Here is a 15,296-nt window from a genome sequence, read left to right on the forward strand (position 1 = left end):
TTCAATGCAGGAGAGCATGCCAGGAGTAGCACCAGGCATACCTGAAAAAGAGGTGTCAACCTGGTGAAGCTATAACACAAGCTATACTTGGGTGCCAAACAGCATAAGCAGCAAATGATAGACAGAGCAAAGCGATCCCACAACCAACGGATCAGATCTAATCTCTGCAGTCCTGCCACATCCCGTTGTGAACGGTGGTGGACAATTAAACAACTCACTGGAGGAGGAGGCTCCACAAATACCCCCATCCTCAATGATGGAGGAACTCAGCACAGCAGTGCAATAGATGAGGCTGAAACATTTGCAACAATCTTCAGCCAGAAGTGTCAAGTGGGTGATCCACCTCCTCCAGAGGTCCCCAACATCACAGATGCCAGTCTTCAGCCAATTCGACTCATTCCACATGGCTGAATGGCTGAAAGCACTGGATACTGCAAAGGCTATGGGCCCTGATAACATTCCGGCAATAGGACTGAAGATTTGTGCTCCAGAACTTGCCGCGCGCCTAGCCAAGCTGTTCCAGTACAGCTACAACGCTGGCATCTACCCAGCCATGTGGAAAGTTGCCCAGTTATGTCCTGGATAGAAAAAGTAGGACAAATCCAATCCAGCCAATTACCACCCCATTAGTCTACTCTCCATCATCAGTAATGGAAGGGATCATCAAAAGTGCTATCAGGTGGCACTTGCTTAGCAATAACCTGCTCACTGATGCCCAGTTTGGATTCTGCCAGGGCCACTCAGCTCCTGACCTCATTACAGCCTAGGTTCAAACATGGACAAAAGAGCTAAACTCCAGAGGTGAGGCGAGAGTGACTGCCCTTGACATCAAGGCAGCCTTTGACCGAGTGTGGCATCAAGGAGCACTAGCAAAACTGGAATCAGTGCGAATCGGGGGAAAACTCTCTGCTGGCTAGAGCCATGCCGAGCACAAAGGAAAATGATTGTGGTTGTTGGAGGTCAGTCATCTCAGCTCCAGGACATCACTGCAGGAGTTCCTCAGGGTAGTGTCCTAGGCCCAACCATCTTCAGCTCCTTCATCAATGACCTTCCTTTCATCATAAGGTCAGTAGTGGGGATGTTTGTTGATGATTGCACAATGTTCAGCACTATTTGCAACTCCTCAAATACTGAAGCAGTCCATGTCCAAATGCAGCAAGACCTGGACAGTATCCAGGCTTGGTCTGACAAGTGGCAAGTAACATTTGCGCCACATAATTTTCAGGCAATGACCATCTCCAACAAGAGAGAATCCAACCATCGCCCCTTGATGTTCAATGACATTACCAACACTGAATTCCCCCACTATCAACATCCTGGGGGTTACCATTGACTAGAAAATGAACTGGACTAGCTATATAAATACTGTGACTCCAAGAGCAGGTCAGGGGCTAGGAATCGTGCGACGAGTAACTCACCTCCTGATTCCCTAAAGCTTGTCCACCATCTACAAGGCAGAAGTCAGGAGTGTGATGGAATACTCCCCATGTGCCTGGATGAGTGCAGCTCCTCCAACACTGGAGAAGCTTGACACTGTCCAGGACAAAGCAGCCCGCTTGATTGGCACCACATCCACAAACATTCACTCCCTCCACCACTGACACACAGTAGCAGTAAAGTGCACCATCTACAAGATACACTGCAGGAATTCACCAAGGCTCGTTACACAGCACCTTCCAAACCTACGACCACTACCATCTAGAAGGACAAGGGCAGCAGATAGATGGGAACACCACCACCTGGAAGTTCCCCTCCAAGTCACTCACCATCCTGACTTGGAAATATATCGCCGTTCCTTCACTGCTGCTGGGTCAAAATCCTGGAACTCCCTTCCTAACAGCACTGTGGGTGTACCTACACCACATGGACTGCAGTGGTTCAAGAAGGCAGCTCACCACTACCTTCTCAAGGGCAACTAGGGATGGGCAATGAATACTGGCCCAACCAGTGAAGCCCACATTCCATGAATGAGTAAAAATAAAATGTGTAGAGGGAGCTTTACTCTGTATCTAACCCGTGCTGTACCTGTCCTGGGAGTGTTTAATGGGGACAGTGTAGAGAGAGCTTTACTCTGTATCTAACCCGTGCTGTACCTGTCCTGGGAGTGTTTAATGGGGACAGTGTAGAGGGAGCTTTACTCTGTATCTAACCCGTGCTGTACCTGTCCTGGGAGTGTTTAATGGGGACAGTGTAAGGGAGCTTTACTCTGTATCTAACCCCATGCTGTACCTGTCCTGGGAGTGTTTGATGGGGACAGTGTAGAGGGAGCTTTACTCTGTATCTAACCCCATGCAGTACCTGTCCTGGGAGTGTTTGATGGGACAGTGTAGAGGGGGCTTTACTCTGTATCTAACCCTGTGCTGTACCTGTCCTGGGAGTGTTTGATGGGGACAGTGTAGAGGGAGCTTTACTCTGTATCTAACCCCGTGCTGTACCTGTCCTGGGAGTGTTTGATGGGGACAGTGTAGAGGGAGATTTACTCTGTATCTAACCCCGTGCTGTACCTGCCCTGGGAGTGTTTGATGGGGACAGTGTAGAGGGAGCTTTACTCTGTATCTAACCCCGTGCTGTACCTGTCCTGGGAGTGTTTGATGGGGACAGTGTAGAGGGAGATTTACTCTGTATCTAACCCCGTGCTGTACCTTTCCTGGGAGTGTTTGATGGGGTCGGTGTAGAGGGAGCTTTACTCTGTATCTAACCCCGTGCTGTACCTGTCCTGGGAGTGTTTGATGGGACAGTGTAGAGGGAGCTTTACTCTGTATCTAACCCTGTGCTGTACCTGTCCTGGGAGTGTTTGATGGGGACAGTGTACAGGGAGCTTTACTCTGTATCTAACCCGTGCTGTACCTGTCCTGGGAGTGTTTAATGGGGACAGTGTAGAGGGAGCTTTACTCTGTATCTAACCCCGTGCTGTACCTGTCCTGGGAGTGTTTAATGGGGGCAGTGTAGAGGGAGCTTTACTCTGTATCTAACCCCGTGCTGTACCTGTCCTGGGAGTGTTTGATGGGGACAGTGTAGAGGGAGCTTTACTCTGTATCTAACCCCGTGCTGTACCTGTCCTGGGAATGTTTGATGGGACAGTGTAGAGGGAACTTTACTCTGTATCTAACGCCGTGCTGTAACTGTCCTGGGAGTGTTTGATGGGGACAGTGTAGAGGGAGATTTACTCTGTATCTAACCCCGTGCTGTACCTGCCCTGGGAGTGTTTGATGGGGACAGTATAGAGGGAGCTTTACTCTGTATCTAACCCCGTGCTGTACCTGTCCTGGGAATGTTTGATGGGGACCGTGTAGAGGGAGATTTACTCTGTATCTAACCCCGTGCTGTACCTGTCCTGGGAATGTTTGATGGGGACCGTGTAGAGGGAGCTTTACTCTGTATCTAACCCCGTGCTGTACCTGTCCTGGGTGTTTGATGGGACAGTGTAGAGGAAGCTTTACTCTGTATCTAACCCCATGCTGTACCTGTCCTGGGAGTGTTTGATGGGACAGTGTAGAGGGAGCTTTACTCTGTATCTAACCCCGTGCTGTACCTGTCCTGGGAGTGTTTGATGGGGACAGTGTAGAGGGAGCTTTACTCTGTATCTAACCCCGTGCTGTACCTGCCCTGGGAGTGTTTGATGGGGTCAATGTAGAGGGAGCTTTACTCTGTATCTAACCCCGTGCTGTACCTGTCCTGGGAGTGTTTGATGGGACAGCGTAGAGGGAGCTTTACTCTGTATCTAACCCCGTGCTGTACCTGCCCTGGGAGTGTTTGATGGGACAGTGTAGAGGGAGCTTTACTCTGTATCTAACCCTGGGCTGTACCTGCCCTGGGAGTGTTTGATGGGGACAGTGTAGAGGGAGCTTTACTCTGTATCTAACGCCTTGCAGTACCTGCCCTGGACGTGTTTGATGGGGACAGTGTAGAGGGAGCTTTACTCTGTAACTAACGCCTTGCAGTACCTGCCCTGGACGTGTTTGATGGGGACAGTGTAGAGGGAGCTTTACCTCCCCTGGGAGAGTTTGATGGGACATTGGAGGCTCAAAATCAAATCTTCTGTCCCCACTACTAACAGTCCTCACTGTGAAGTACTTAATATTCAGGCAAAGGAAGTATTGAACAGTGTTGCTATCTCAGAAAATTGTCTTTGGATCTTGCTGTTTCTGTAATTTTTAAAAAATTCACACAAGACAAGCAGCTTAAAAAACATCCATTTGGTGATTGAAGCCATCTCTACCTGGAGCAGCTGTTACAGAGAAAAACAGCAACAAACAGCATTCACAGGCCCAGTCAGTGCTTCCTGATGAAAAGACACTTAAGAGCGCTGTTTATTTACCCTTTGGCCTTTCCTTCACGCCCAGACACTACCCCTGGGGTAAACCAAGTGTTTGCCAAATAAGTCTTAGGCAAGCAGGAAATCGCACCAGCTCGCTTCCTAAAATAAAGGAACCTTAAAATAAAGGCATAGCTCCTTAGCAGCACACATTTTAAAATTATTATTTGTCTTTGGTGGGTGTTGAGCAGGGGCCCGGTGTGAGTAATAGGGGAGTGGGTAGTGGTGCAACAGAAGGAGGAGAGAGGAAGGAGGACTGGGAGGGTGGACAGTCATCACCAATGCTGAGTTTGAAGAAGGCAGCGTGCTAAGAGAACACACTCCTCAAAGGTGTCTTAGCTGCAAATTATGACAAAGGGAACTCCAGCAAAACGAACCAGAAATTCTGGTTTTCAGAATCCTCAGGATTTTATTTTTATTCCTTTTTTCCAGGATGTGGGCTTTGCTGGCAAGACCAGCATTTGTTGCCTATCCCTCATTGTCCTTGTAAAGGCAGTGATGAGCAGCCTTCTTGAACCTCTGCAGTCTACCTGGTGAAGGTAGACCCACAGTGCTGCGAGTGAATGAACAGCAAAATAAGCCCGAGACAGGATGGTGAGTGTTACATGGAGGGGAACTTTCAGGCAGTGCTGTTTCCATATGCCTACTGTCCTTGTCCTTCTAGGGTAGTAGAGGTCAAAGGTTTGCGAGGATGCAACAGTGTAGTTCACTGCATAAGACCAATAGAACCATCCGGGATGGTGTCGAAATGTTAGCCAGAGGAACTTGCAATCCTATCATTATTTTTTTCCCTGTACATTTACTCCTGTCTTGCACTCTTGCGAGTCTTACAAAGCCCAGCCACTCTCCTGTATCTTGTCTGACTGACTTCCTTCCTGTGTCAGCAAGTGAGCTCAACATCTGTATTAATTGTGAAGAAATGATAGTGTTGTTTTATGTCACTGCCCAGCATTCCAGGAATGTGAGTTCAAATCCCACTATAGCAGTTTGAGAATTTGTATTCAATTTAACTTGACAGTAAAAGTGACCATGAAACTTTAGGATTATTATAAAAACCCAGCAGGTTCACTAATTCCCTTTAGGAAAGGAAGTCTACCTTACCCAGTTTGCCCTGTATGTGATCTCAGTCCCGCACCAATCTAGCTGACTCTTATGACCCCCATGGTCAAAGCTAGACATCCATGAGGTACTGGGGCCATCAGCAGCAGCCAAATCGTAACCTCATGTCCTGGCAAACCCCTAACTCCTCCATCACCTTCATGCCAGATCACCAATCCTGGTTTAATGAGGAGTGTGGAAGAACATGCCAGTAGCAGCAACAAGTATACATTTAAAATGTAGTGCCAATCTAATGAAGCCACAGCACAAGATGACGTGCTACCAAAGAGCAGAAGCAGCGTGCTACAAACAGAACTAAGCAATCCTATAACCAACAAAACATATTAAAAGTCTATAACAAAAGCAAAATTACCTGGAAAAACTCAGCAGGTCTGGCAGCATTGGCGGAGAAGAAAAGAGTTGACGTTTCGAGTCCTCATGACCCTTCATTTTATTTATTTTTATTTTTTATTTTTATTTTTAGATATTAAAAGTCTATGTCTTGCCACATCTAGTTGTGAATGCTGGTGGACAATTAAACAACATTGAGAGGTGAGGTTCCATAACCATTCCCATTCTCAGTGATGGCAGAGGCCAGCATGTCTGCAAAAGAGAAAGCTGAATGTCACAAACAAATGCTTGGTGGATTTTTCTCAGTCTCTACCTGAGGTTCCCACCATCACAGATGGTCAATTTGACTTACTCCATATGACATCAAGAAATGGCTAAGTGTACTTAATGAGCACGGGAACAGTTACGGGCCTCGACAACATCCCAGACATAGTGCTGAAGATTGCTGCTCCTACATCCACCTTGCTCCAGTACAGATACAACAGTAGCATTTTCCCGACAATGTGGACAGGAGGATTAATAGAAGCTCGAGCAAAGGTTTAGGAATCATTTTTTTTCTATTTATTCATTCATGGAATATGGGCTTCGCTGGCTGGGCCAGCATTTATTGCCTATCCCTAAATTGCCCTAGAGAAGGTGGTGTAAGCCACCTTCTTGAACAGCTGCAGTCCATTTGTTGTAGGAACACTCACAATGCTGGCAGGGAGGGAGTTCCAGTATTTTGAACCAGTGACAGAAGGAACGGTGACATATTTCCAGGTCAGGATGGTGTGTGAGTTGGAGGGGAACTTCCAGATGGTGGTGTTCCTATGCATCTGTTGCCCTGGTTCTCTTAGGTGGTAGAGGTCACAGGTTTGGAAGGTGCTGTCGAAGGAGCCTTCGTGAGTTTCTGGGTGTATATTGTAGATGGCATACACTGCTGCTACTGTGTTTTGGTGATGAAAGGGGTGCCAGTCAAGTGGGCTACTTTGGCCTGGATGGTGTCGAGCTTCTTGAGTGTTGTTGGAGCTGCTCTCATCCGGGCAAGTGGTGAGTACTCCATCACACTCCTCACTTATGCCTTGTAGATGGTGATCAGGCTTTGGGGAGTCCGGAGGTGATTTACTCAACACAGAATTCTCAGCCTCTGACCTGCTCTTTTGGCCAAGTATTTAAATGTCTGGTCCATTTCAGTTTCTAGTCATTGGTAACCCAGGATGTTGATAGTGGGGGAATTCAGCAATTGTAATGCCATTGAATATCTAGGGGAGATATTTAGATTCTCTGTTGTTGGAGATGGTCTTTGCCTGGCACTTGTGTGGTGAGAATGTTACTTGCCCCTTACCAGCCCAAGCCTGAATATTGTCCAGTTCTTGCTGCATATGGACACGGACATATGGACTCACGTCTGAGGAATTGTAAATGCTGCTGAACATTGTGCAATTATCAGCGAACATTCCCACTTCTGACCTTATGATGGAGGGAAGTTCATTAATGAAGCAGCTAAAGATGATTGGGCCTAGGACATTATTCTGAGGAACTCCTGCAGTGATGTCCCGGGAGTGAGATGATTACCTCTAACAACAACGACCATCTTCCTTTAAGACCATAGACCATAAGACATAGGAGCAGAAATTAGGCCATTCGGCCCATCGAGTCTGCTCCTCCATTCAATCATGGCTGATAAGTTTCTCAACCCCATTCTCCCGCCTTCTCCCCGTAACCTTTGATCCCCTTACCAATCAAGAACCTATCTATCTCCATCTTAAATACCCTCAATGACCTGGCCTCCACAGCCTTCTGTGGCAATGAATTCCATAGATTCACCACTCTCTGGCTAAAGAAGTTTCTCCTCATCTCTGTTCTTAAAGGTCTTCCCTTTACTCTGAGGTTTTCAGCAATACTCAAGTTCTGTGCAAGCAATTGACAAGTCCCATTAACTTCAGTTTTGCTAGGGCTCCTTGATGCCACATTCGGTCAAACGCTGCCTTCACGTTAAGAGCCGTCACTCTCACCTCATTCCTTTTGCCCATGTTTGGACCAAGGCTGTAATGATGTCAGGTGCTGAGGGGCCCTGGCAGATCCCAAACTGAGTGTCAGTGTGCAGGCTATTTCTGAGTAAGTGACGCTTGATAGCTCTGTCGATCAATTCGTTGATGATCGAGAGTAAACTGATGGCCGGTAATTGGCCGGGTTGGATTTGTCCGGCTTTTTGTGGACTGGGCTTACCTGGACAATTTTCCACATTGCCAGGTAAATGCCAGCGTTGTGACTGAACTGGAATGGCTTGGCTAAGGGCACAGCTATTCCTGGTGCTATTGCCAGAATGATGTCAGGGCCCATAGCCTTTGTAGTATCCAGTGCCTTCAGCTGTTTCTTGATATCATGTGGAGTGAATCGAATTGGCTGGAGACTGGCATCTATGCTCTGGGAACCTCCAGAGGAGGCTGAGATGGATCGTGGACTTGGCACTTCTGGATGAAGATTGTTGCAAATGCTTCAGCATAATCTTTTGCAATGATGTGCTCGGCTCCCCCATCATTGAGGATGGGGTATTTGTGGAGCCTGCCCCTCCAGTGAGTTGTTTAGTTGTCCACCCCCATTCACGACTGGATATGGCAGGACTGCAGAGCTTAGATCTGATCCATTTTTTCTGGGATCGCTTAGATCTGTCTATCGCATATGGCTTCCACTGTTTGACACGCAAGTACTCCTGTGTTGTAGCTTCGTCGCCTCATTTGTAGGTATGCCTGGTGTGTCCTCCTGTATTCTCCATTGACCCCAGGGTTGTTCCCCTGGCTTGGTGGTAATGGTAGAGTGGGGGATATGTCGGGCCATGAGGTTACAGCTTGTAGTTGTATACAATTCTGCTGCTGCTGATGGCCCACAGGGCCTCATAGATGCCCGGTTTTGAGTTGTTAGATGTGTTTGAAATCTATTCCATCTAGCACGGTCGTAGAGCCACACAACACAATGGAGGGTATTCTTCTCCAGGACTTCATCTCCACAAGGACTGTGCAGTGGTCACTCCTACCGATACTGTCATACAACACAACACTGCAACAAATGACTGCTTGCATGTCAAACAGTGGAAGCAGCATTCTCCACAGGTAGATTGGTGAGGATGAGGTCAAGTAGATTTTTCCTCTTGTTGGTTCTCTCACCACCTGCTACAGATCCAATCTTGCAGCTTTGTCCTTTAAGACTCAGCTCGATCAGTAATGGTGCTCCCGAGCCAACCTTGACGTTGGGCATTGAAGGCTCCCACCCAGAGTACATTCTGTGCCCTTGCCACCCTCAGTGCTTCTTCCGGTTGGTGTTCAACATGAAGGAGCACTGATACATCAGCTAATAGCATGGTAGGTGATAATCAGCTGGAGGTTTCCTTGCCCATGTTTGAACTGATGCCATGGAACCTCAGGGGGTCTGGAGTCATTTGGAAGAGTAACTGCTGAAGGGGCAGGAATGTATCTTTGATGCTTCTTTTAGAATGCCCCAAAGTACTTCACAGCCAATGATGTCAATGTTAGAATTTGCTAATAGCAAGCTCCCACAAATACAAATGGATAAGTGCTTTGAAAAATCCATGTCGAAGCGGTGTTTACACTCCACACGAGCCTCCTCCCACCTTATTTAATGTCACCCAATACTGTAGCGCCACTGTTCCTTAAAGTGGTTAAAGGGGTTCTGTAAAGTGCAGACTAATAATAGCGGGAAGTGAGGCGTCCGGGGAATGGCATGGGGAAGGATGGTAAAATAAGGAACGTCAATGTGTACCAGAAAACTGACAGTATGGAAAGTTCAAAACAAAAACAGAATTACCTGGAAAAACTCAGCAGGTCTGGCAGCATCGGCGGAGAAGAAAAGAGTTGACGTTTCGAGTCCTCATGACCCTTCGACAGAACTTGAGTTCGAGTCCAAGAAAGAGTTGAAATATAAGCTGGTTTAAGGTGTGTGTGTGGGGGGCGGAGAGATAGAGAGAGAGAGAGGTGGGGGTGGGGGTGTGGTTGTAGGGACAAACAAGCAGTGATAAAAGCAGATCATCAAAAGATGTCAACGACAATAGTACAATAGAACACATAGGTGTTAAAGTTAAAGTTGGTGATATTATCTGAACGAATGTGCTAATTAAGAATGGATGGTAGGGCACTCAAGGTATAGCTCTAGTGGGGTTTTTTTATATAATGGAAATAGGTGGGAAAAGGAAAATCTTTATAATTTATTGGAAAAAAAAAGGAAGGGGGAAACAGAAAGGGGGTGGGGATGGGGGAGGGAGCTCACGACCTAAAGTTGTTGAATTCAATATTCAGTCCGGAAGGCTGTAAAGTCCCTAGTCGGAAGATGAGGTGTTGTTCCTCCAGTTTACGTTGGGCTTCACTGGAACAATGCAGCAAGCCAAGGACAGACGTGGGCAAGAGAGCAGGGTGGAGAGTTAAAATGGCAAGCGACAGGGAGGTTTGGGTCATTCTTGTGGACAGACCGCAGGTGTTCTGCAAAGCGGTCACCCAGTTTACGTTTGGTCTCTCCAATGTAGAGGAGACCACGTTGGGAGCAACGAATGCAGTAGACTAAGTTGGGGGAAATGCAAGTGAAATGCTGCTTCACTTGAAAGGAGTGTTTGGGTCCTTGGACGGTGAGGAGAGAGGAAGTGAAGGGGCAGGTGTTGCATCTTTTGCGTGGGCGTGGGGTGGTGCCATAGGAGGGGGTTGAGGAGTAGGGGGTGATGGAGGAGAGGACCAGGGTGTCCCGGAGGGAGCGATCCCTACGGAATGCCGATAAGGGGGGTGAAGGGAAAATGTGTTTGGTGGTGGCATCATGCTGGAGTTGGCGGAAATGGCGGAGGATGATCCTTTGAATGCGGAGGCTGGTGGGGTGATAAGTGAGGACAAGGGGGACCCTATCATGTTTCTGGGAGGGAGGAGAAGGCGTGAGGGCGGATGCGCGGGAGATGGGCCGGACACGGTTGAGGGCCCTGTCAACGACCGTGGGTGGAAAACCTCGGTTAAGGAAGAAGGAGGACATGTCAGAGGAACTGTTTTTGAATGTAGCATCATCGGAACAGATGCGTCGGAGGCGAAGGAACTGAGAGAATGGGATGGAGTCCTTACAGGAAGCGGGGTGTGAGGAGCTGTAGTCGAGATAGCTGTGGGAGTCGGTGGGTTTGTAATGGATATTGGTGGACAGTCTATCACCAGAGATTGAGACAGAGAGGTCAAGGAAGGGAAGTGTCAGAGATGGACCATGTGAAAATGATGGAGGGGTGGAGATTGGAAGCAAAATTAATAAATTTTTCCAAGTCCCGACGAGAGCATGAATCCGCAGTTTTTTTGTTTTTATCTCTAGTATGGAAAGTTCAATGATTCCGCATATTGCAAATGTGTTGGGAGGCTCCTAGTGGTGGATTGGGCTGTTCTCTAAGTCAAGCAAGTTTGACTAAGTATTACTCAGAGACTGAAGGGGATTTGGTTTCAAGTTGGCAGCTCTGAACCTCAGATGCAGGTTTAACAAAAAATGTAAATCGTCTTCCTGCAGGTTTGTATGTGGTGGTTGGAATAAACATTACTGACGCCTTTTTATTACATCTCACCAAGACCTCAGAAAGGTCAAGGGAGAGCTTGACACCTGCCAAGTAGTGAAATATAGCTCGATTCCAAGACCAGGGACCAACAGAAGACCCAGCACATGAAGATGTGCAAAAAATTATGGCCCATTTTATTGGTGGTTTATTTTTTTATATTCATTCTTGGGATGTGGGCTTCGCTGGCTGGGCCAGCATTTATTGCCCATCCCTAATTGCCCTTGAGAAGGTGGTGGTGAGCTGCCTTCTTGAACCGCTGCAGTCCATGTGGTGTAGGTACACCCACAGTGCTGTTAGGAAGGGAGTTCCAGGATTTTGACCCAGCGACAGTGAAGGAACGGTGATATATTTCCAAGTTAGAATGGTGAGTGGCTTGGAGGGGAACTTCCAGGTGGTGGTGTTCCCATGTATCTGCTTCCCTGTCCCTCTAGGTGGTAGTGGTTGTGGGTTTGGAAGGTGCTATCTAAGGAGCCTTAGTGTATTTTTGCAATGCATCTTGTAAACGATATACACTGCTGCCACTGAGTATCAGTGATGGAAGGAGTGAATGTTTGTGGATGTGGTGCCAATCAAGTGGGCTGCTTTGTTCTGGATGGTGTGAAGCTTCTTGAGTGTTGTGGGAGCTGCACTCATCCAGGCAAGTGGGGAGTATTCCATCACACTCCTGACTTGTGCCTTGTAGAGGGTAGACAGGCTTTGGGGAGTCAGGAGGTGAGTTATTCGCCACAGGATTCCTACCTCTGACCTGCTCTTATAACCACAGTATTTATATAGTTACTCCAGTTTATTTCCTGGTCAATGGTAAGCCCCCAGGATGTTGACAGTGGGGGATTCAGTGTTGGTAATACATTGAATGTCAAGGGGCAATGGTTATATTCTCTCTTGCTGGAGATGGTCATTGCCTGGCACTTGTGTGACATGAATGTTACTTGCCACTTGTCAGCCCAAGCCTGGATATTGTCCAGATCTTGCTGTATTTGGACATGGACTGTGGCTAAAGGAATATGTCAAGCCAGCTATCTCAATAGCAGAATAATGAGAGCTTTATTGTCCTGCAAAAATTGACCAAAAGCATGATCCCAATGTACTTGAAAGAATTATGGAGACAGAGAAAGAGCACTAGTGCTAGTTCTGCAATCCACATTCCCTTTGTTTACAACAGCACCAGGTACTTAGCAGCAGTGAGTTTGCCCTTTCACACTGCTGACTTGTGCAGCCCTTTCACACCAACACCATAGAGGCTCGCTTGCCAGAATGGTAAAAGTATATTCGCAACACCGGATGCACAAGGTTTAAGTGTACAGAATTGTTCCGGTGCTGTTGTCAGTCTCCAAATGCATCACACAGTATAAATGGTGCATTCCGCACGCAAGAAAATGGGTTATACTGTCACTGGAAGTATGTATGCAGTATAAACAGGTTATTAGATCCATTCACCCACATTATAACCTTGATCGACAATTACTGAGAATGAGTTATTCACTTAGCATAAATCAGTGGTGCTAATTTTTTAGGGGGAAATTTTCTTTTCATGTGTTTTTTTCTCTGTAATACAGGCTAGGTGATGAACAAATGGTGCTTTGGTCCCAGCTGGGGTTGGTGTAGGAAGCCAGCTAGGACCTGTGGAGCTGGAGGCATTGTCAAGCTTTGGAGCGAGAGACACCGCTGATAGGGAAGCAGATGCCTTGTTTGTCACTGCTAATCACTTCTCTCCCCTCATCGGGAAAGGTGTGAAGAGAAATGTGCAGGGGTATTGCTGGAGTTGGCATACAGCCAGTTCCCTAATGATGCCTTAGGGGCTGGACAGAGCACAGCTGAACTGCAGTTGAAGTATATGAAAAGAAAATTCTGCAGAAAGCTCAATGCTTCTTGTTTATTCAAACTCCCATCTTTAATTCTTCAATGATGCTTCATAAAAAAGGAAAATTATTGTTGTGCTTCATTCAGGGAATGTTCTGTATTCTCACTTAAAGTTTTGGTTTGCTGTTGTGCTTTTATTCCACCACTCCAGTACTGTGGTTTAACCAAGTGTCCGTTCAGCTCGGTGGTAGCACTGGCCTCTGTGTCAGTAGATTGTCAGTTTAGGCTCCATTCCAGGGACTTGTGTGTGTAATCTACATTGCCACTCTGGTGTAGCACTGAGGGAGGGCTGCATTGTCAGTAGTGCGATCCTTTGCAGATAGTTCAGGTGGATGTTAAGGATCCCATGCGATTACTCAAGGAAGAGCATGGAGTTGTCCAAGTGTCCTGCCCAACGTTTCTCCCTCATCCCAAACCGCCAGAAAGTTATTAACTGTTGTGTTTTGAGGGATCTTTCTGTGCAAAGGGACTTCTGCATTTAATCAGCGTAACAGCACAGATTTTATGAAGCATGTTTTAATGCTTTTGAAAGACACTCATGAGCACTATAATGGAAGTTGTTTTTTAATAAATTCGATGCAGAAAGATCACAGGAAGTAATTTGCAATGGATTATGTACAAGTAAGAGTAAAAGTTTGAGCACAGGGAATTCCAGAATCGCCAGCAGCTCCATCATAGAAAAGGGAGTAAGCCATTCAGCCCTTTCAGACTGTTCCACTAATTAGTTAGGTTCAACTTCACTTATCTGTCTTTGGTCCTTTACCTAATAAAAATCTATTAGACTTAGCATTGAAAGTTTCAATTGACCTCCAACAACCACAACCTTTTGAGGGAGACAGTTCCAGATTTCCACTTTCCTTGATCTGAAAAAGTGCTTTCTGATTTCACTCTGAATGCCTAACTGTAATTTTGCAATTGTGCCCCATTATTCTGAATTCCCTCGCCAGGAAATAGATTCTCTGTATCTACACTACTAAATCTTTTTGCTATTTGAAAGACCTCAACTTCAAAACTGCAGGGAATACAAGCTAAGTTTATTCAACCTGTCCTCATAATTTAACCCTTTAACCCCTGGTGAATCTGTGCTGTATCCCTTCCAAGGACAATATATTCTTCCTGAGATTCGATAACCAAAACTTTAGTAACCAAGAGAATCATTTGCCATTTTTATCAGACTTTGATGACCCTACAGCCTATTATCAGCTGGACTTTCATGGAATCGGGGAGACGATGTGGAAGGGTGAAAATGGCAGCCAAGTCCCAATTATGGGATTCCCAACCCCATAGCCGGGGTTTCCTATTTTCAGGAGTGCCATTTAAGAGTGCTGGCCGGTTAAGGTCGTGAGCCCACACCCTGTATTCCTGACCTGGCCGTCTAAATTGTGGGGATAGGCATGTTCTAACTCTCCACATGTTTCATAGAGTTGGGCTAGCTTATCAAAGAGTTGTGACTCACGGCACCTCACAGGTGTCATGAACCATAGTGTTCAAGAAGTCTTCCTCATGCCCCCCATGCCAAAGTATGGCCCCCAACCACCCCCTATGGCTCAAATGCCCCCCATGCCAAGCTATGGTACTTTCATGCTCATTCACCCACTACACCTATATAGAACCAATGAACCCTGTAGTGAGAAAAATCTTTTATAAACATCATTCATTGATGACTTTCTACTTTCTTCAAATAAATCTGCTTTCTACTACAGGCTTATAAAAGTGACAATCATCCAGACTCTTTATCAATAGCGAAAACAAGTACTTGAAACCTCTTTATCTTGTGTAAATAAACATTGTGCAATTGACAGAAGAGATCAGAGATCTAGAACTGTCAAGCAAACAATGTTTACCCAGGGGCTCAGGTGTTCTGTACTCTAATGGATGTCTGGGCTCTCAGCGTAGAATGCATAAGACTTGGCTGAGAGCCTAGACATCCATTAGAGTACTGAAACAGCCACACCCCAGGGAAAGCATTGACAGATCTGGCTCTCTGATCTCTTCTACCAATATCAGAATGTTGTTTACACAGATTAAGAGGTTTCAAGTGCTTGCAGTTTCAGCTGTTGATACTTTCAAGGGTCTAGATGATTGATGCTTTTATTGGCCTGTGGTAAAAAGGAA

General features: G+C 46.5%; 1 protein-coding gene across 6 annotated transcripts in view; it reads left to right on the forward strand.

Annotated features, from left to right (window-relative positions):
- Positions 1-15,296, forward strand: part of LOC121283022 (sideroflexin-5-like) — a 301,687-nt gene that overhangs the window by 222,220 nt on the left and 64,171 nt on the right. For 3 of the 6 annotated variants that reach the window (XR_005944169.1, XR_005944171.1, XR_005944172.1), the window contains one exon: positions 4,748-4,909. The exons of 2 other annotated variants lie outside the window; for them this stretch is intronic. Coding sequence is in view for 1 of the 4 variants with exons in the window: in XM_041196968.1 (XP_041052902.1) it covers positions 12,878-12,886 (9 nt within the window). In the remaining 3 variants the exon portion in view is untranslated. Of the gene's footprint in view, positions 1-4,747; positions 4,910-12,877; positions 12,990-15,296 lie in introns of those variants that run through there. One more of the 6 variants, XM_041196968.1, reaches the window with a different exon arrangement.

The sequence above is a fragment of the Carcharodon carcharias genome, chromosome 1 (genome assembly GCF_017639515.1).
Source record: "Carcharodon carcharias isolate sCarCar2 chromosome 1, sCarCar2.pri, whole genome shotgun sequence".
NCBI classification, from domain to species: Eukaryota; Metazoa; Chordata; class Chondrichthyes; order Lamniformes; family Lamnidae; genus Carcharodon; species Carcharodon carcharias.